Source organism: Pan paniscus, chromosome 8, assembly GCF_029289425.2.
Source record: "Pan paniscus chromosome 8, NHGRI_mPanPan1-v2.0_pri, whole genome shotgun sequence".
In the NCBI taxonomy this organism is placed as follows: domain Eukaryota; kingdom Metazoa; phylum Chordata; class Mammalia; order Primates; family Hominidae; genus Pan; species Pan paniscus.
The window spans coordinates 70,591,930-70,611,787 of NC_073257.2; the positions used below are offsets into that span (position 1 = coordinate 70,591,930).

Sequence of the window (19,858 nt, forward strand, 5' to 3'; positions counted from 1 at the left end):
GTGTCCCTAGTATGATCTTATTTCCAGAGATATTTTACTTACAAGTTCAGAATCACATCTATTTATTCTGCTAAAACCTATTAGGTAATTGCTCCTGTTGTAGCTAAATTATTTATCTATTATAATTACAAAAGCCAAGACTGCTTTCTCTTAGCAACATTTTTTCTTCATTTGAGTGATATCTGTGCATCTAACTCCATTATTCAGCAGGGAATTATCCAGGTTTCTGGCTGCTCCTGCTGTTTATTGGCACTACCTTCTGCTTTACCAATGTGCAAGTATCAATGAACCATAATCATTACTTTCATGTATATATATATTTCAGAATTTTACATGGTTTCCATCTCCACACACTGGCAAATGTGTCCTTCTATTGGCAAATGACACTTCTAACAGGTAGTTGTTCTCTATGGGGCTAAATTTATATATAAATAATTTGTGCAGATGCTAATCTTTTCACACTATTCATCTCTCTCTATGTATCTATATATCTGTCTGTCATCTATTATCTATCTATCTATATATCTGTCAGTTCACCTATCCATCCGTTTGTCCCTTCATCCATCTATCATGCTGAGTGTACTGTGCTAGGTACAATAGGGGATAAAAGAAGGCATAAGATTTAGTCTTTTCCTAATATAACTTACCATCTATTGAGGAAAAAAATATGTATACATAGAGAAAAAGATAAGAAACCAGAGTGGTACATGATGTCACAAGTAAGTGATGTGAGCTCACACACTATAGATGATCCACTAAAGGTATTTTGGGCTGGAATGATGTGGCATGTTCACTGAGTCTGAGTGATCTGATACAAACGAAAAGCACAGGACAATGAATTGCAATTTTTACCTACACAACTTACTGTTGGAACCTTATGAGTTGGGCTTTCTGAACTTCATTTTTCTCATCTGGAAATTGGGAATAATGATCATGACAATACCTTCTCTACATTTTCCTTTGATATTTGAATCATACAGTCAAATAAAGTTATTTAAAAATTTCTGAAAATATTAAAGTGCAATCCAACTTCAGGGTGTGTTGTTTTAATTTTCCATCAACTACCACAATGTTTCTGCTCAAATATTACTAATTTAAGAAATATTAAAAGTTCAACAGGAAGAGAGGAGCAATGCTGGTTATGTAATATGTATGTTTGCATGTTAACAGGAAAAGAAAAATTTGTCAGTAGCATGAAATCTGCCAATGGTGGGAGTATTTACATCATAGAACTCAGCAAACACCACAAATTGGGGCTTTCTTTTTTGGAGAGCTATTTACCAGCATATTACTGGCCTGAACAAAAGCAACAGCAATGGGACTAGAGAGGAGGGAATACATACTAGAGGGATGAATGAGGCAGAATCAGCAATACTCATCATCAGTTGGTTAATGGCAGGTGGAGTGTCAATGGCGAGATTCTAAAATGATTTATCAAGTTATTGGCTCAGATGATTAAAGAGGAAAACTTGTGCATCTTACCAAGAGAAGGACTTCAAGATGGGTGAAAGATAGTGGATTTTGTTCAGGGAATGTTGAAATTGAAGTACTTGTGGGACATGATGGTGAAAATGTACAGAAGACAGTGGTTATGTGGATACGGAACTCAAAGGAGAGGACTGGGTTCAATATGGCAGTCATGAGGCTATAACTAATAGCTGAAGTCATGGGACTAGAGAACTTTACAACAGAGGGACCCTGGGAAAGGCTGCAGTAAGTCTTCATGTTTTATAAAGTAATTATAAACCATGTCTTTTTGTTAAAAGACAGTTTTAGTGGATAAAGTTATGTTTCTTTGTAAATTCTGCTTTTAGAAGTAAAATTATCACTGCAATGTAAATGAGTTTTAAGGAAGATTGGTATCTGATGAAAAATGTTATGGATTTGATTTTTAAGGTCTTTACAGCAAGATTTATACAAATGAAAGTCGAAAACAACAAAAAGTTTAATATCCAAAAGAAGTTTATGTCAAACATTTGAAAGAACAAAAACATTCTAGAACAAAAAGGGAAACAAATTATTTTAGAAATCAACTTAAATGTAACTTCTGTCTGAGCCCCATGTTGTAATTATTTGCTACTTTGCCTCACCTTTGGGGCTGGGGGCGGGGGGTGGGCTGGGGCACAACACTGTGTCTTTTATCTATGTTTAGGGCGTTGTACATAGTATATACTCAGGAAGAAAACCTGTTTATTCCATGCCAGAATGGGAGGTTTGAACAGATGACCTGGAAGGTCCCTTTCAACCCTGGGAGTCTATAAAAGGGTAGTGGTTATTACCGCTTAAAAGAAGAAGTAGGCTTAGTCCTACTTCCAGAGAGCCAATGTTTTCATAGTTACAGAAAGGTAATAGACTGTCAGCTCAATATGACACTGGTAAGAAGACTGTCAGCTCAATATGACACTGGTAAGAATTTTCTAACAATTACGGCTATCCAACAGAAGAAAGGCTGTCTCAGAAGGTGGTTAGCTCTGAAACAACTGGTATTTAAGGGCTGGAAGGACCCTTAGATATCTTTAGGTCTTCCTAATCTTTTTCATGCCATTGCCTATACAGAAAATGGTATTTCTATAACGCAAATAAAAAAATTATACAGCAATTTTTGACACATCAATGTCTCAAGGCATACTTGTCACACGTTCTCAGGGCTTTGGCTGGGAAAACTGATTTAGTCTAACATCCTCGTTTGCAGAGGGGGAAACTGAATCTTAACGAGGGAATGCAATATTCCCAAGTCAAGACGTTAATGTTAATACTGGAACTAGAAGAATTGAGACTAGCGACTGTGGACAACTAGCCAGTTTCCTCTGCTCAAATTAAGCAAGCTGGAGGCCAGACTGAAAGACTGCAGTAGATGGTAGAATAAACAGTCTAAAGCTATATTGCTTTAAATGTGGTCTCAAGACCACCGACATTAGAACTTGTTAAATTCTGGGGAACTCGCTAAAATGAAGATTAATGGGCCCCACATAGACACACGGAATTAAGCTCTGCGGTAAGGCCTTGGAATCTGCATTTTTAGGTTTGCGAATCCCCGCCTCTCCGGTTACTATTTCTGAACTCCGAGCTCCAGCCCTGGCTTGAACTGAGACGCTCCGCTGGGCGCGCAGCAGCCGCCGATCGGACCTCGGGGTCCTGGATGCAGGACTGTCTGTTACGTACAGCCCTTGTGACCGTCACGGGCGGACACCGGCCAACGCCGGGTTGGGGTGAGGCCGCCGCCGCGGTCCCTCCATCACCCTCCTGGCCCGGCAGAGGAACCCACTGCTCCGGGCGGCCGGGGACAGAGGTGGCTCAGCAGCGCCGCCTCGAAGCCAGAGCCCTCCGCAGGCTAGAAGATTGCGGTTTCCCTTCATCTCCGCGGCTCTTATTCCTCCCCGGCAAGGCCGCCCACCGGGGGACGCTCTCCCGCGCCTGCGCCAATTCCGCCCTGCCCCGCCCCCATCTACCGACCGGATGTTAGCAGATTTCCCATAGTGCCTCGCTAGTGGCGGGCATGATAACACACGCCGGAGGGTCGCACGCGGGTTCCAGTTGTGATTGCTGGAGTTGTGTATTGCCAGGAGGCTCTCCGAGATTGGGGTCGGGTCACTGCCTCATCCGCCGGAGCGATGGCGTTTCTCCGAAGCATGTGGGGCGTGCTGAGTGCCCTGGGAAGGTCTGGAGCAGAGCTGTGCACCGGCTGTGGAAGTCGACTGCGCTCCCCCTTCAGGTAGGCCCGCTTGCCTGTGCCCTAGGGGCAGCAGGGCCCAGGACGTCCCGGGGTTGGAATGTAGACCCTATCCTTCACTTTCTGCCCCTCCTAGGAGTTCAGAGTCACCCTGGTTCTTTGATTCAGACCGCGACCTTGCCAAGGGGACGGTGGCTTTGAGACCAGGCCTTTATTTACTCTCTTAATACCCCGTACCTTCTTGCTACCCTCCACTCGCTTCTCCCATCCCTCCTCACTGTCCAGCTTTGGATCCTTTCCGCCTCCTCTGCGAATTCGCGCCGAGTCTCCGGCCATCATCTAGGCATTGAGGAGGCGGGGCCCAGGAGCTGGAGTATAGACGCTTTCCTTCACTCCCTGCCCTTCCTAGGAGGTAAGGGCTTTGAGACTTCAGTCCTGCAGACGCTCCCCTCCGTTTAGGACAGGGTTTTAATAAGTCTCTAGCATTCTTGTTGAAGGCGTTGGATACATAGTATCTTGATGACATCTCTTATTTGGGATCTGTGTTCATATACATGTGAATATTGACAGTTAAACATCTGACACTGGTTATTTTCTTTTTATTTATATGTAGTTTTGTGTATTTACCGAGGTGGTTTTCATCTGTCTTGGCAAGTTGTCCAAAGAAACCTGTAAGTTCTTACCTTCGATTTTCTAAAGAACAACTACCCATATTTAAAGCTCAGAACCCAGGTAAGGAGTTTTGGGGCATATACCCTTTTCTCATGTAATAAAAATGCCATTAAGCAGTTAAATACCAATGTTGAATTGCTGTACTAAAGCATTCAGTGACTGCAGGAACAATCATTTGATGTCTGTAAAATAGGAAGTTCTATTTTATACCAAATGGAAATGCTTTAAATATAAATGAGAACTAGTAAACGGTATTTTAAAAATAACGTATAGTGTAGAAAGCACCCTAGGAAGAGGATAAAAAAGCTGAATTTGGGGCCTTGTTGCCTTTGGTCTAGAGGACCACTGATGAATTATTTTCTCTTGCCTAGCTTCTCCTTTTTCTGGCTCAGGGAATTGTTAATAAAGTTGCAACTTCTGTGGAAGCATCCATAAACTGTAAGTTCTGTAGAACTGTAAAGTTCTATGCAATTTACTGCTAATTTCAAGAGCTTTCAAGATAAGAAAGGATAAACCTTTTCATCATAGGAGTTCAGAGCCACTCTGGTTCTTTGATTCAGACCTCGACCTTGCCAAGGGGATGGTGGGTTGTAAAGGATAAATCCTTTCTTGTCTTGGGTTCCTGAAAAAAAACATTTCCAGGTAGGATGTTTGTTGACTCTCTAGAAAGCCTCTCGGCGAGAATAAAAAATGCTCACATTAGGCTGGGTGAGGTGGTTCACACCTGTAATCCCAGCACTTTGGGAGGTCGAGATGGGTGGATTGCTTGAGCCCAGGAGTTCGAGAACAGCCTGGGAAACATGGAAATCCTGTCTCTACCAAAAATACAAAAATGAGGTGGGCATGGGGGCGCAGTGCCTGTAGTCCCAGCTACTTGGGAGGCTGTGGTGAGAGGATCACTGGATCCCAGGAAGTTGAGGCTGCAGTGAGCCATGACTGCTCCACTGCACTCCAGCCTGGGTGACAGAGCGAGACCCTGTCTCAAAAAACAATAATAATTTTTTTAAAAAGCTCACATTATAGGTAAGGAGTTAGTTTCAGAGATATGCTTAAGTACCCACATCTTTTAAATGTAAGAGTTAGTACTAACAGGTATTTTTAAAAATCAATTAATTGCACACCATCATTCCGGTTAAGATGAAGAAGGAAGTGGAGAATGACAGATTGAATTTCGAATAGCTTGTTTCCAAGTGATATTTCTGTTATTGAAATACGAGGCTGTGTTATATGAATCGAGAATGTATTTTGTTGTTAGCTTTTATAAATGTAGTAATTCCTCAAAGACTTGAAAAAGTGTTTTGCTTGAAATATGGAAGGGAAGTAAAAAACTTGAAGCAATTGATCATCCAGCTTCTTAAACTAGTAATCAGCCTGGTGTGGTGGCTCGCGCCTGTAATCCCAGCACTTTGGGAGACTGAGGCAGGTGGATTGCTTGAACTCAGGAGTTTGAGGCCAGCCTGGGCAGCATAGCGAAACCCCGTCTCTACAAAAAATACTAAAATTAGCTGGACATGATGGCGCCTACCTGTAGTCCCAGCTACTCAGGAGGCTGAGGCAGGAGAATCACTTGAGCACAGGAGGTGGAGGTTGCATTAGGCCAAGATTGTACCACCGCACTGCAGCCTGGGTGATGGCCTGGGTGACGGACCCTGTCTCAAAAAAAAAAAAAATCCTAGTAATCAAACTGTTGACTGTTTCTGGTGGTATATGGTATACTCCTTAGTTGTTAGATAATAGACTTTTAATAATGTTGGATAAATTACTTACGTTTAAATTAGTTGGATAAAGGAAAGTTAAATCATTATATTAAGTTATGTGTGGTATGGATTGTGCTTTCCTGGATATCTTTAGAAATTAATCCTGAGAGGTAAAATTGTGGCATCTTTTTTCTTTTTATTTCATTCCATAGATGCAAAAACTACAGAACTAATTAGAAGAATTGCCCAGCGTTGGAGGGAACTTCCTGATTCAAAGAAAAAAGTAAGCACATAAGTTTTCAACATTGCTGACCAGTTATTCTGCAGTTAGGAGCAATTGTCATGTCCTTTAAAGGACCAGATGGATCAGACTTTTTAAAAAATAATCTGTTATCTACAAAGAAACTTTATGTCTTCTCATCTGCATAAATAATGAGAATATGGATGTATGGGGTGGAGGTGAAGAAGTGGCAGTAGTTTGAAAATGGAAGCTGATTACTAAACTCTCACCGTGATTAGTATATACAAGGAAAATGTATGTTTTAATCCATATGCATCTCATCCCAGAGCACATTTTCCACCTGGTGATAAAATCTGTCTGTCTGAAGTCATGCAGTTGCCTTTCCCTGGCATGTGCTATGTTGAATTTGCCAGCAATGGTTTGTTGACTTACTTGGGTTTTTTATTTATAGATATATCAAGATGCTTATAGGGCGGAGTGGCAGGTATATAAAGAAGAGATAAGCAGATTTAAAGAACAGCTAACTCCAAGTCAGATTATGTCTTTGGAAAAAGAAATCATGGACAAACATTTAAAAAGGAAAGCTATGACAAAAAAAAAAGTGAGTATCATTGAAATACTTTTTTCTTATGGTAAAGAATTGAGATTTATATAACTATGAATATAGGTAGTTTTCTCTTAATAGGCAAATAAAATATGGTAGAATGTCATCAGGTATTCTTCAGTTAGGCAGAAGTGGGATAGTTCTCTTCTGAAAAGTGAGATAGCCACTAGGACCACTTGCCATTGAGTCTGTTTGGAAATCCTTGTTGCTACTTGCAGATGTATCCACATTTAAGGTGTACAGTTAGTAGAACAGTAATGGAAACTACAGGAACAGAGTTATGAAACAGTCAAACCAGGAGTAGCAAGAATCTTTGCTTCTGAGTCTTCTTTAGAATAACGTATTAATTTGAATTATTCTATAGATTATGGTGAGTTTGATATGGAATATTGCTGAGTAGACTGCATTAATTCATTAACACATCGGAAAAATGCCAATTTAGCTAATCAATTAAGTGCCTTTAGGATGGAATTCTTTTTTTTCTTCAAAGAAATAACTATTAAAAACCTCACATGGTTCAAAATTTGTAGTTCCCAGCTTAATGTATTAATTCACATAAATGTCATCATTTGAAAGTTATACATTTTTTTCATAGAGCCAGTATTAGTTTTGAGGTGGTCAGTTTGCTAGTCGTGTACCTACACTATTACAAAATGATCATCAGAGTTAAAACTATTTCTTTGAAAGACTAGATTACAGCCTTGAATGTGGGATGCCAATACATCTTTCCCTGACCCTAATGTTTTAAGCTGTCCTAGCACTAGGGTTGAGGACCCGCCCAGTTTCGAGACCATGATGCCGCTACTTTAGGGTGGCTGATCTAATCAGTAAAAGGGAGCCAGAAAGATACTAAGAGTGAAAAATAGAGTGTCTACATAAGGATGGTGTTTGGAAGAGTGATTACTAAAGTATATCCTCCCTCTTTCATTCTCCCTTCCTCCTTAATGCACCCAGCCCACTGTGCTAAGAGTAGAGAGGACCAGAAACAAGAATTGGACATTTATAAAGTTTCCCTTGTCATTCTCTCTTTCTTTTGTAATTGTTCTTGACTCCCAGTACCAACTAGTTCAGAGATCAAGTGAGAAGGGTGAGGACTAGGAAGTTACAAGTAAAACCCTCAGGAGAGAAATCCCTAGTGATAGCTCTAGAAACAAAGAGGGAAATAGTTAAGTTGTAAAGTGCTTGGAGTCTATAGTAGTTTCAATACTCAGTGACTGAGAGATTCAGGAAGAAGAAACTAAATCAGAGGAGCCCTACTTATAGTTATGAATAAAAGTTGAATTTGTTACTGATTATAGCCAAATTGCTATTAAGAGCCCCAGAATTTTGTAAATTACAGGTACTACTTACTATCCAAATTCAGAAACTTAAGTATAATAATGCAGTATCACTCCCTGAACTCAGAAATTAAACTGATAGTAAGGGCTACTTGTATTCTTTTCCATAGTTTCTTCCCTTTTGGTAACTAGTAAAATGAATTTAACACAACTATGGAGCTTTAAAGGTGGAGACATTCAGGGAATGGAGTGAGATGAAAGATTATTAAACAAATAGTCCATTGTTCTTGGGTTGTGGTGGAAGCATGCAGTGATTTGGTCAAGGGGACAGTAGTATCTTACAAGGATGAACCTAAGGTTGTTTTATCTTTTAAAAAGGTTTTGTACATATATATTCAGTTATTTAGTTCATGGAGGCTATGAGAATAATAGGTAAAGGAAATGGTTTTGTATGGAAAATAACTGGTGAAATCTAATATAATTTTCAAAACAGTGCTGTCAAAAAAATTCTGACCGCAAGATGTAATAATCACACTATATAAGAATCATAACATTCACTTTAAGGAATAATCTGTAATGCGTAGTAGTGAATAAAGTTTCTGAGTAGGTAAAATTAAGTCTCATGGAGGTTAACACTATTTTTGACCCTCCAATTTTTTTAATTCAGGAGTTAACACTGCTTGGAAAACCAAAAAGACCTCGTTCAGCTTATAACGTTTATGTAGCTGAAAGATTCCAAGAAGCTAAGGGTGATTCACCGCAGGTAAAGCTGAAATATATTTTTGTTTAATTTTTAAAATATTTAGACAGGAAAAGTCTAGAGTGCCATGTGTCAGGTAGTGAAGAAAAGTAGTGAATATCCAGACAGTAAACTCTTTTGCTAAGGCCCTCTTTAAAGAAAAATCTTTTTTCTTACCATATACAATCAATTTGGGTATGTAGTTGCCAACACATTCATACATACATTGCCAACTTTTTAAATTTAAATACTTAACATTTTTTTTAATATGTAGGGATATTAAAGTTCTTCTGGAGGCTTTTCTGTTCCAGCAGTTCTTAACTGTTTTACGATCACTAGAAAGAATGAGAGTAGAGCTGCAATATTTTCTATGGGGAATTGATTGTAACCTATTGCTTCATTTATATCTTTTAATAACATTTTGGTTATGCCCATAGGGATGTGTTATACATGTGAATGTCATCATATCAGTGTGTCAAAGAAAAAAGAAAGCTTGTCAGTCCCTGCTATGGCTTAGTCGTTCCTATTTTTTTGCTGCTTAGAAGCTCCAAATGGGCAATTGCTTTTTTTCCTGTATCATATGACATAGTAAGAGAAATGGATGTTTAGATCCGTAACCCATGTTAATCTAAGATGAAGTTTTTGGCACTCTGCCTACGGGATTATTATATCTGTAGTTCACTTTACAAATTCTGTTTCCATATCCCTAAATAACATTTTTATATTGTTGCTTCTTGATTTTTTTTCAACTTTAATCATTGTTTATCTTATGCTTTAAGCATTACCTACCACCGTTTAAGCTAGACATTTAACTGTCATCCCACTGTTGTCATGTTTCGATTCCCCTACCTCCCAATATAGTTAAAATTTTGGTTAGCTTGGAATTGTGTGTCTATATTAGGTTGGTGCAAAAGTAATTGTGATCTTTGCCATTAAAAGTAATGGCAAACACAGCAGTTACTTTTGCACCAACCTAATAGTATTATGATTATGTAAGCTGTATTCACAGCTGACATATGCTATGATTATTTTTTCTTTCTTACGAAACTTATTTTCCCTGAAGTTGCTTATGTCTGTTTGTTCACTTAGGTTTGTTTTTTTTTTTTTTTTTTTTTTGTACTTACCAATAATTCACCCTCAAACTCCTCGGTATTCACCAGCTTTTAGTAAATTTAGGATGTGTTTTTCTTTCAGTTTAACTCTGAAAACTGGGGTTTGTTCCAGTGTGACTGTTGCCTTCTAATCCTAGTATACAGCTAACATCTTGAGATCGCCTTCATTATCCTTGTGGTGCTGCTTTTGCTTCTGTTGTTTACTTTTTTGGTTTACTCTGATTCTTGTATAGCATCTTTCCCAGTAAAGGTGCATGGGAGATTAAATTTTTGAGTTTTGCATGTCTGAAAATGTCTGTATCCTCACATTCACTTGTTAGACTGGGCATAGAATTCTAGTTTGGAAACCATATTTCTTCAAAATGTAAAAATTCCTTTTCTTCTACCTTATTGTACTGCTTTTGAGAAATCTAAAACTGTTTTGATTATTGGTCCTTTAAATGTGATCTGGTGCTTTTTTTTTCCTCCCCTTTAGAACTCCTGCTACTTGTATATGCATCTTCTGAGCTGGTCCTCTAATTTTCTTATTTTTTCCCTTACTGTTTTCCTTTAGTCTTCTTTCCTTTTTTTTTTTTTTTTTTTTTTTTGTTTTGTTTTTCCTGAACTGCTGGATACATTTTAACTTAATCTCTCTGCTTTTAGTATGGTACCATTTCCCTCAATTGTACCTGTACCTGGTTTTCACAGAGTGACACTATTTTACTCTCTAGAGAGGATAAATGTCCTAAAATTTGCCATGGTAGAAATTTAACCTCTTTTTTTTTTTTTGAGACAGGCAGCCTGTTATACAGGCTGGAGTGCGGTGGCACTATCTCAGCTCACTGCAGCCTCTGCCTTCCGGGCTCAAGCAATTTTCCCACCTCAACCTCTTGAGTAGCCAGGTCTACAGTCATGTGCCACCAAGCCTGGCTAATTTTTTGGGTATTTTGTAGAGACGGGGTCTCACCATATTACCCCAGGCTGGTCTTGAACTCCTGAGCTCAGGTGATCCACCCACCTCAGCCTCTCAAAGTGCTGGGATTACAGATGTGAGCCACTGTGCCTGACCCAACCTCTCTTTATTTTTTTTGAGTCGGAGTCTCACTCTGTGGCCCAGGCTGGAGTGCAGTGGCGTGATCTCGGCTCACTGCAACCTGCGCCTCCCGGGTTCAAGCGATCCTCCTGCCTCAGCCTGCCTAGTAGCTGGGACCACAGGCACGTGCCACCACACCTGGCTAATTTTTTATATTTTTAGTAGAGATGGGGGTTTCACCATATTGGCCAGGCTGGTCTCGAACTCCTGACCTCATGATCTGCCTGCCTCGGCCTCCCAAAGTACTGGGATTACAGGCGTGAGCCACCGCACCTGGCCCTAATCTCTTTTTAAACAGTCTTTCAGCCAATCTTGTGTTTAACCTTAGCTTCACCTGTTTTACACCTGTCTGGTGCTGCCAATTCCTGAGATATTTGGGAATTCTGTATGGTAAATTAAGTTGCTTTTAGGTTTTCTCCACTGTCAGTTTAACAATTAGCTTTCTTTTGTCAGTTAAGTCAGTTACCACTAATGCATCTGCTTTTCAGCTTCCAGAATTTTGTGTTGCTAGTGCCCTCTTCTGTTGTCTTTATTCATGTGGGATCATCCTTTAAAAAGATTTCTTTGTTTAATGGGATTTTAGGGAAAGCAAAAGTAAACATCTTTGGCTGGGCACAGTGGCTCATGCCTGTAATCCTAACAATTTGGGAAGCGGGGTGGGAGGGTTGCTTGATTCCAGGATTTCAAGACCAGCCCTGGGCAACGTGGTAAGACCCCATCTTTACAAAAAAAGTTTTTAAAAAAAATTAACCAGGCATGGTGGTGCATATCTGTGGTCCCAGCTACTCCAGAAGTTGAGACAGGAGGATCACTTGAGCCCAGGAGGTCAGTGCTGCAGTGAGCTGTGATCATACCACTGCTTTCCCACCTGAGTGACAGAGTGAGACCTTGTCTCAAAAAAAAAAAAAATTCTATCCCTTTAATTTTATAAATGAAGAGCCAAGCCCAAGGGAGGTAAAGTGACCTTTTCCAGGTCATATAATTAAGTTCAACTAAGTAGACTTACTGGACTTGTGCTGTATTGTTCTTATTACTGTATCTAAACACTGAAGCACAGATTTTCAAATAAAACCTAAAGCTACAGGGAAGGAATAAAAACAGACTTTGAAGTTAGTTTATGACAACACATAGATTATACCTGAATATTAATATTTCCGAATCAAAAATATGTACCTTCATTGAGTTCATTTTTGTAAATTGTAACAGTTTGATAGTTTTTGTTTAGAGAGAAAAGATGTTAAGAATTGATGAGGCTTTGCCTGTAATTCTTGGTATCTTGAGTTTTTGTTGGAATGAATAATAAAGGTCACTAAAGTCCCCATATCTACCTTAACTTAAACATATATTGTTTTACAGGAAAAGCTGAAGACTGTAAAGGAAAACTGGAAAAATCTGTCTGACTCTGAAAAGGAAGTGAGTATTATGGTTGTTAGTCTCAAGTGTCTACTTAGGATATCTGTGAGAGAATATATTAGGGCAAGGCTTGATTCATGTGAAGACAACCTTGTATGACTAATAATACAAGTATTCTAAAATTATTTTCATATTCTCAGAACCAGTTTGGCATTTTTCTCTTGGTAGTTTTTGTCTGCAAATAAAATTGGTATTTGAAACCACAGCACTCATAAGCCTGAGTGTCCACTTATTTAGTGGCGGTGATACCCTGCTGCTGCCCGCTTCCTGCACCTCAAGATCTGAACTTGTAACAATTTCATTCAAAGAGAAAACAGTCTATCTCTTACATTTTCATCATCTAACTTTTATCTCATGAAAATATTTCTTCTCCAGTCTGCCTTTATACATGTAGAATGGTAATGTAATTTCTAAAGTATATACAGAAGCATTCCAGAAATTAATTGCTATTTTAAATAATCATTTTATCTCAAAAAATAAGTAAATCATTTTAACAGTTATGCTTTTTCTCAGTTATATATTCAGCATGCTAAAGAGGACGAAACTCGTTATCATAATGAAATGAAGTCTTGGGAAGAACAAATGATTGAAGTTGGACGAAAGGATCTTCTACGTCGCACAATAAAGAAACAACGAAAATATGGTGCTGAGGAGTGTTAAAAGTAGAAGATTGAGATGTGTTCACAATGGATAGGCACAGGAAACCAGTTAGGTCTCAATACCTGAAGCTATCGTAAAATTAAGAAAGGATAAAGTTGGTAAACCTTTTATATTTAGTATCTTTTTATTCAGCTCATGGACTTCTGCCAGCGTAATACTTGCTTTGGAAAACCCAGATAAAGGTTCATGCAAAATTTATTTTGTGTTTAGGAACTACTGAGGATCAGAGTAATCCAAGCAAATGTGAATCATTTTACCTTTGACAAAGGTAAATCAGACTATGAAGTTTTTTTTATACAGGATGATGACTATGGAAAGAGTACTCTTGTTTCCTTATATTATGGAGGCAGGAGTTTCGTTTTCAAAATTGTTACAAATTGTAGAAGCCACGGTGTTCTGTGATATAAGTGTGTGTTTTTCATAAAGCAGGCAGAACTCATCTAGGTAAATTACAGTTCCTAGGTATAATTCACATTGTATTCAGAGTTGATGGTTGTACATATAAGTGATTGCTGGTTTTAGTTGCAACTTTGTATAAAAGGGACTGAGAAATTTATAAACTTTTTTCTTACTGTCTTTTTTCTAAAGTAAAAACTAAGAAATTATGTGCCAGATTTATGCATATTATTTTATGTTGCATAGAATAAAATTTTTAATCTTTAATTTTACATTTCCTAAATATATTTTAAGACGAAACATTTGTTTTATAGCTTTTCCCTTTTTTTAAGTAAGGAATTTTTTTTTTTCTGAATTATTTTCTCTCATGTGAGTATATTGATCCAGAAAGAAAACTTGTATTATGTGTGTTTTAAAATGAGAAATCTAAAAAACGAAAAGTCTCCAAAGTCTCTGGAATTTGAAACACTTTGCATAACGTATAAAAGCCTGTTTAAGAGACAGCCAACTATGGCCTGTGGATCAAATCCAGCCTGCTGCCTGCTTTTTATGGCCTGTGAGCTAGGAATTGTGTTTATAATTTTAAATGTTTTTTTTTTAAAGACTTTTATGATACTTGAAAATTAACATGAATATTTAGTGTTCATAAATAAAGTTTGTTGAAACACAACCAAGATCATTCTTTTACTTGTCTATGGCTGCTTTTCTGTGGCAGAGTAGCTGCCACAGAAACTATAGCCCACAAAGCCTGATATTTACTGTCTGTCTGTTTATGGAAAAAATTTATCAACCCATGGTCTATAGTATAGTGTGATATGACTACTGTTCCAATGTATTGAAGTGTTGGGATAGTTTTTTCAAATGTTTTCAGATGTTCTTGTTTTAGAATCATTGTCACCTTTAAGAGGAAAAAGGTCATCACTAGATAATCTAAACAAATTGTTGCTTCTCAGTGTTAGCAAGGAAAATAATCTAGTTTCAAATTACATTGCAGTATAATGAAAAAGATCCATATACTGTGGAATGATATTCTTTTAAAATTATTTGCTATGGCTTAGTAAAAATGTACTTTTTCCAGTAGCACATATCACAAAAACCTCACTGTAGTTGAAAGCCATCTTTCTTTAGTATTTGTTTATCCTTTTAGGAGAGTCAAGCAAAGGTTTTCACCACCTGTTTGAGCAGAATAATTCTCATCAGTTCACAGATATAGGATAACTCAATTTATATGCACTTTATGCGTTATGCAAAATATTTAGAAATTGTAGATTCTAGATCTCCAGAAAGACTTTGAAGACTTTGATGTCACAAAAAGATGACTTGTTATATGCTGAGCTTGACAAAGGTAGGAATGGAAGAGAAAAATAGTAGCTTATGAGGAAATATGAGGCTTTAAATATATAAAGTTGGATATTTTAAAATAACTTTTCCCTGTGGGAGCTTCTCACTCTGGGTGCAGACAGGACAGTGTTGGCCATTGGTGAAATAGATAGGATGGGTTTGAGGCCAGAGCAGTCTGGGAGTAGGGGGAAAGAGAAGGAGGTGTGCTAGTGTCTATCACAGGCTTTCTCAATTAGGTTTGCAGGAGAAAAAGCCCTAAGTCCCTGTGTCATCTAGAATGGTACTAATTATGTACAGTCCCTAGGAGAATGGAGAAAATCATAACTCAAATCATCGACTCAATTCTGTTCTCTTCAGATGAGCTCAGAGAGCACATAGGAGTGTTTGTAATGAGGGGTATGTAATGATTGAGATAGAGGAATGAGTTACATAAACATCTGGGGACAAATGCAGCATAGAAAACATCTTTGTAGTTACCCTGCGGGGAAATTTCCTCTGAGTTCTTTTAACATTAACTACCCGTATTATTTTATACTTAACATTCATATCATACCTTCCCAAATATATTGGGAAGTTCAGTGTTAAGTATGTTTCTCAAGTACTTAACAATATAGGGAGGAAAGGTGTAAACAGTGAAAAAAGAGCAAAACTTTTATGGTAATTTTATGGTAGTATCAGCTTGTATTTGGTTCTCTGTTTCTAAAATAATGTAATTTTTAATATTTTAAATAATAGGATAACCTGGTTTCCAAGCCTTTTTTTTCCCCGACATCCAGAATACACACTGGATCCAAGCCTTTCTTAAACATCAGTACATGTGGAAGACTGGCATGCCATATACCAAATGCCATTCAGCTGTAACAGTATACACAGATTTTCTCTTATAAAGAATAAGAACATCATAACCAATGACCACTCATATAAAGTCTTATTTGTGTGTGTGTGTGTGTGCGCGTGTGTGTTAGAGTCTCATTATGTTGCTCAGGCTGGAGGGCATGGTGTGATCTTGGCTCACTGCAGCCTTGACCTCCTGGGCTCAAGTGATCCTTCCGAGTCGTTGGGACTACAGTAGGTGCACACCACCATGCCTGGCTAATTTTTGTATTTTTTTTTAAATCAAGATGGGATCTTGCTATGTTGCCCAGGCTGGTCTCAAACTCCTGGCATCAAGCGTTCCTCCTTCCTTGGCCTCCTTAAGTGCTGGGATTATAGGTGTGAGCCACCATGCTTGACCATAAAGCCTTACTATTTCTTTTGGAGACACAGTCTTGCTCTGTCCAAGCTGGAATGCAGTGATGTGATCATGGCTCATTGCAGCCTTGAACTCCCAGGCTCAAGAGATCCTCCCATCTCAGCCTCCTGAGTAGCTGGGATTATAGGTGCAGACCATCAAGCCTTGCTATTATTTTTTAGACTTTTCTTAATTTCATCCAACAAAGTAGTTGCTGTAGGAGCTGAGTGTTAGAAGGAAAGATGCTGAAGAAATGAAATCAAGCAGGGTGTATACTGTCATGAATAGGCATACGGTAGTTTTTATACTTTTGTTCTTTGGAGTACCAATGTTAGGTTTTACAAAAGTAATTTGATGAGGGGAAGGAGGGTTGTGTATTTATTTTACTTTCTGATGTTTGCTTAAATAATACTGTGTACGTATTCAGCTTGCTGTAATTCTGTAATTACGCTATTGCGTTTGGCTAACTCCTTTTTGGAAACGTCTTTTTTTTTGTACAAGGCATGTGTTAGTTTTTACTAATTGCTCTGAATGTGTATATTTAGATTTCTGAATTGAAAAAAAATAGTGTACAATAAGTAGATTTAAAGTAATTAGAACACTTTATTGATTTTTCTGATGTTTTCTTTACCTAAAATTTATCACCACCAGGTTGTGCTAAAACAGCAGGAAGTTTTTATATTGCGAGTGACAGTACCCATTATTTCTCTTAATTTTACTAACATTTACTATAAGAATATTCTCTCCCTCTTTTCTCCACTCACAGCCATTCTCCCTCCTTCTTTTCATAACATCAAGCTATCACAGACAAATCTGAAAATGTTACAAGCACAGACTATGTTGTATGTTTTGAAATTTTAGAACAGTAATGTTCTTTTTAAAATTGAACTTCTGCAGAGTAAGAAAATGAATACATTTATTACTTTAAATTTGTAAAACTTTCCAAAGTAAAACCATACAAAGCTAGTGTCAGTCTCTCTCATCGTTCACAAATAAAGGACTTTTGTTAATTGATTAAATCACTTACTATATTCGATATGAAATATATAAAACATACAACCGTTATCTAATACATTTCAGAATGTTTCACTGGTTACAGGAGCCAGTAAATAAAGTTGACTCTAAACAGGAATTTTAAATAAACTAAACATTTTTTCATCACCAAGCATCATTTATATATTGGTTTCTGATTTACATATGTGATGTCTAAGAAAATCTCTGACTTTATTCTTTTTTGCCTGTATTAATTTAAAATTTATCCCATTTCGTCTCCCCCTTCCCACAAATCAGGTATACAATGGGGGAAGAGGGAAAGGAGTACATAGTTTTGACACAGTGACCTTTTATTATATAGGTTACCAACTGCTAGCCTTCATATTTTTAGAAAGGGCAGTTTTGATTAGACCCATCTATGAGTTTCTGTTTTTTTTTTACTGGAAATTTCATGCGTTAAATGTTGGATAGGATTAAGTGATGAGACGACGGGTCCAAATTTATTAATCACTGGGAAGTTTTGAAGTATTACCGACCATCTTACTCATTTCTGTATTTTTTCCCCTCAGTCACCAGTCAGAACAGGTCATCAGTAGTTGTGTAACTAAGATGAACAGGAACTTTGGTGTCAGGGGATACTTAGTGATGCCAGTAGTTTTTCCAAGCTTGAATTTATACTGTGACTATCAGGCAATATTTAGATGGGGGTAGTGGAAACTTTTTTAAAGTATAGGAATTTTCTCCTTATGCTGACATAAGTAACATCTGATGCTGTAGAAGCTTAGTATCAAATATTGATTGGACTGAAATAGTTCAGAATATTTTCCCAAAATGATTTCCTCCCACTCAGTTTTTACTTTTGCAGAGCTTCTACTTACCATTTGTAGTAACCTGAATGACAATAAAGTGGTGAAAAAAAGATTTGAAATGGTGAAACTGCCTTCTTCCAGATATCATTCAGGTGACTAAAATGCAAAACCAAGTACAATAGACAAATAATAGCAACACTAGAAAACAAGAAATACTACCGTCAATAGAGCAGCAATTTCTAGGTATTTTTGGAAGACAGGAGGGACATAGGGATTGACAGGTGTTTGTTGGTGTCAGTGTGAGCAAACCACATAAGCTGAGTGAAGCAGAAATGGAGAGGTCTCACCAATTCTGAGTAGTGAGGGCTAGTAACAAAGATTAACCCTAAGGTGGGTGGACATGGGTGTGTGGTGGCTGGTTCCTGTAGTCGCAGCTACTCAGGAGGCTGAGATGGGAGGATCACTTGACCTAGGAGTTCAAGTCAAGCCTGGGCAACATGGCAGGACCCTATCTTTAAAAAAAAAAGGCCCTTAAGGTGGTTGGAGAGAAATTACAGGGTGCATGGGGCAGGAGAGGGGTAGGTATGAGTAGACATAAGGTTTGCTTTTTTCTCCCCAGTGAATATTTTACTCAAAACTGAGGAAAGTAGAGTGATACGCTACTGTAGAATAGGTTTTTTTTTTTTTTTTTTTTTCAAGCCGGGTGCTATGATTCTCGACTATGGCTGAGTAGAATCAACCGTCAGTGCATGCAGATAGCTGGGCCAGAATCTGGAGGGTGGAACTGGCCATTTAAAAAAGTTCTTTAGATTCAATAATGTGGAGCTATCATTGGTGGGAGTAGTATTATAACTCAGAGCTTCCTAACTTCCTAAGCTGCAGTTCAGTAGTGGCTGATAATGAGTGAATCATGTATATGGAAATCTTACACTTGTTATTGTATGTCTTTGTTATAGCCATCCTAGTGGGTTTGAAGTATCTCGTGATTTTGATGTGTTTACATTCTGACTAATGATGTTGAGCATTTTTTTATGTGCTTCTTGGCCACTTGTATGTCTTTGGAAAATTATCTATTCCAGTTCTTTGCCCATTTTGAAATGGATTATCTCATTTATTACAGTTTCAGGAGTTCTGTATATATAATAGACATAAAGCCACTATAAAATAAATTAATTACAAATATTTTCTCCCATTCCAGGAATTGTTTTTTCATTTTATTGATGGTATCAGTTGCAGCACAATAATTTTAATTTTGATGGGGTCCAGTTTATCTATTTCATTTTGTTGCTTGTGCTTTTGGTGTCATATCCAAGAGACCATTGCAAAATCGAAGATTATGAAGATTTACCCCCAGTATTTTCTTCTGTTTTATAGTTTTAGCTCTTGCATGTAGGTCTATCCATTTTGAGTTAATTTTTGTGTATAATGTGAGATAGGTGTCTAGCTTCATTCTTTCACCTGTGGATATCTGTTTTCCTAGCACCATTTGTTGAAAAGATTATTTTTTCTCTGTTGAATTGTCTTGACACCCTGGTGAAAAATCTATTGACCACAGATCTATGGGTTTATATCTGAAGTCTCAATTCTATTACATTGATTTATATGTCATCTTTATGCCAGTACCACATTGTCTTGACTACTGTAATTTGTTATAAATTTTATAATAGGAAATCTGAGATCTCCAACTTTGATTTTTTTGAAGATTGTTTTAACTACTCTGGATCTCTTTCATATTCATCTGAATTTTAGGATCAGCTTGTCAATTTCTGTAAAGAAACCAGCTGGGTTTTTATAGGGATATATTGGATCTGTAATTAAAGTTGGTGCTTTTGTATATTAGTTTCTAGTATTCTGTGTCATCAGTGGCATCTTCATATTAACGTGCTTATGGCAGATTATAAATTTGTTCTCTACATAATTTTGGAGCATGA

The 19,858-nt window shown here is 37.7% G+C and overlaps 1 protein-coding gene across 2 annotated transcripts; it reads left to right on the plus strand.

Moving 5' to 3' along the window:
- Positions 1-3,053: 3,053 nt before the first annotated feature.
- Positions 3,054-14,223, plus strand: TFAM (transcription factor A, mitochondrial). 2 transcript variants are annotated; one of them, XM_034930592.3, is made up of 7 exons: positions 3,108-3,712; positions 4,284-4,402; positions 6,252-6,322; positions 6,732-6,881; positions 8,829-8,924; positions 12,441-12,497; positions 13,011-14,223. In XM_034930592.3, exons 1-7 carry the CDS (start codon positions 3,612-3,614, stop codon positions 13,155-13,157), a joined length of 741 nt encoding a protein of 246 aa, XP_034786483.1. In that variant the 5' UTR covers positions 3,108-3,611; the 3' UTR covers positions 13,158-14,223. The 2 variants fall into 2 exon arrangements, with proteins under 2 accessions (XP_008972893.2, XP_034786483.1); XM_008974645.5 differs by lacking the exon at positions 8,829-8,924 and having other exon boundaries at positions 3,054-3,712.
- Positions 14,224-19,858: the final 5,635 nt, after the last annotated feature.

Excerpts from the sequence above, each read along its gene's own strand:
- TFAM (XM_034930592.3), top strand. The coding sequence starts at position 3,612 with ATGGCGTTTCTCCGAAGCATGTGGGGCGTGCTGAGTGCCCTGGGAAGG. Across the intron at positions 4,403-6,251 it reads ATTTAAAGCTCAGAACCCAG|ATGCAAAAACTACAGAACTA; the intron begins GTAAGGAGTTTT and ends TTCATTCCATAG. Across the intron at positions 8,925-12,440 it reads CTAAGGGTGATTCACCGCAG|GAAAAGCTGAAGACTGTAAA; the intron begins GTAAAGCTGAAA and ends ATTGTTTTACAG.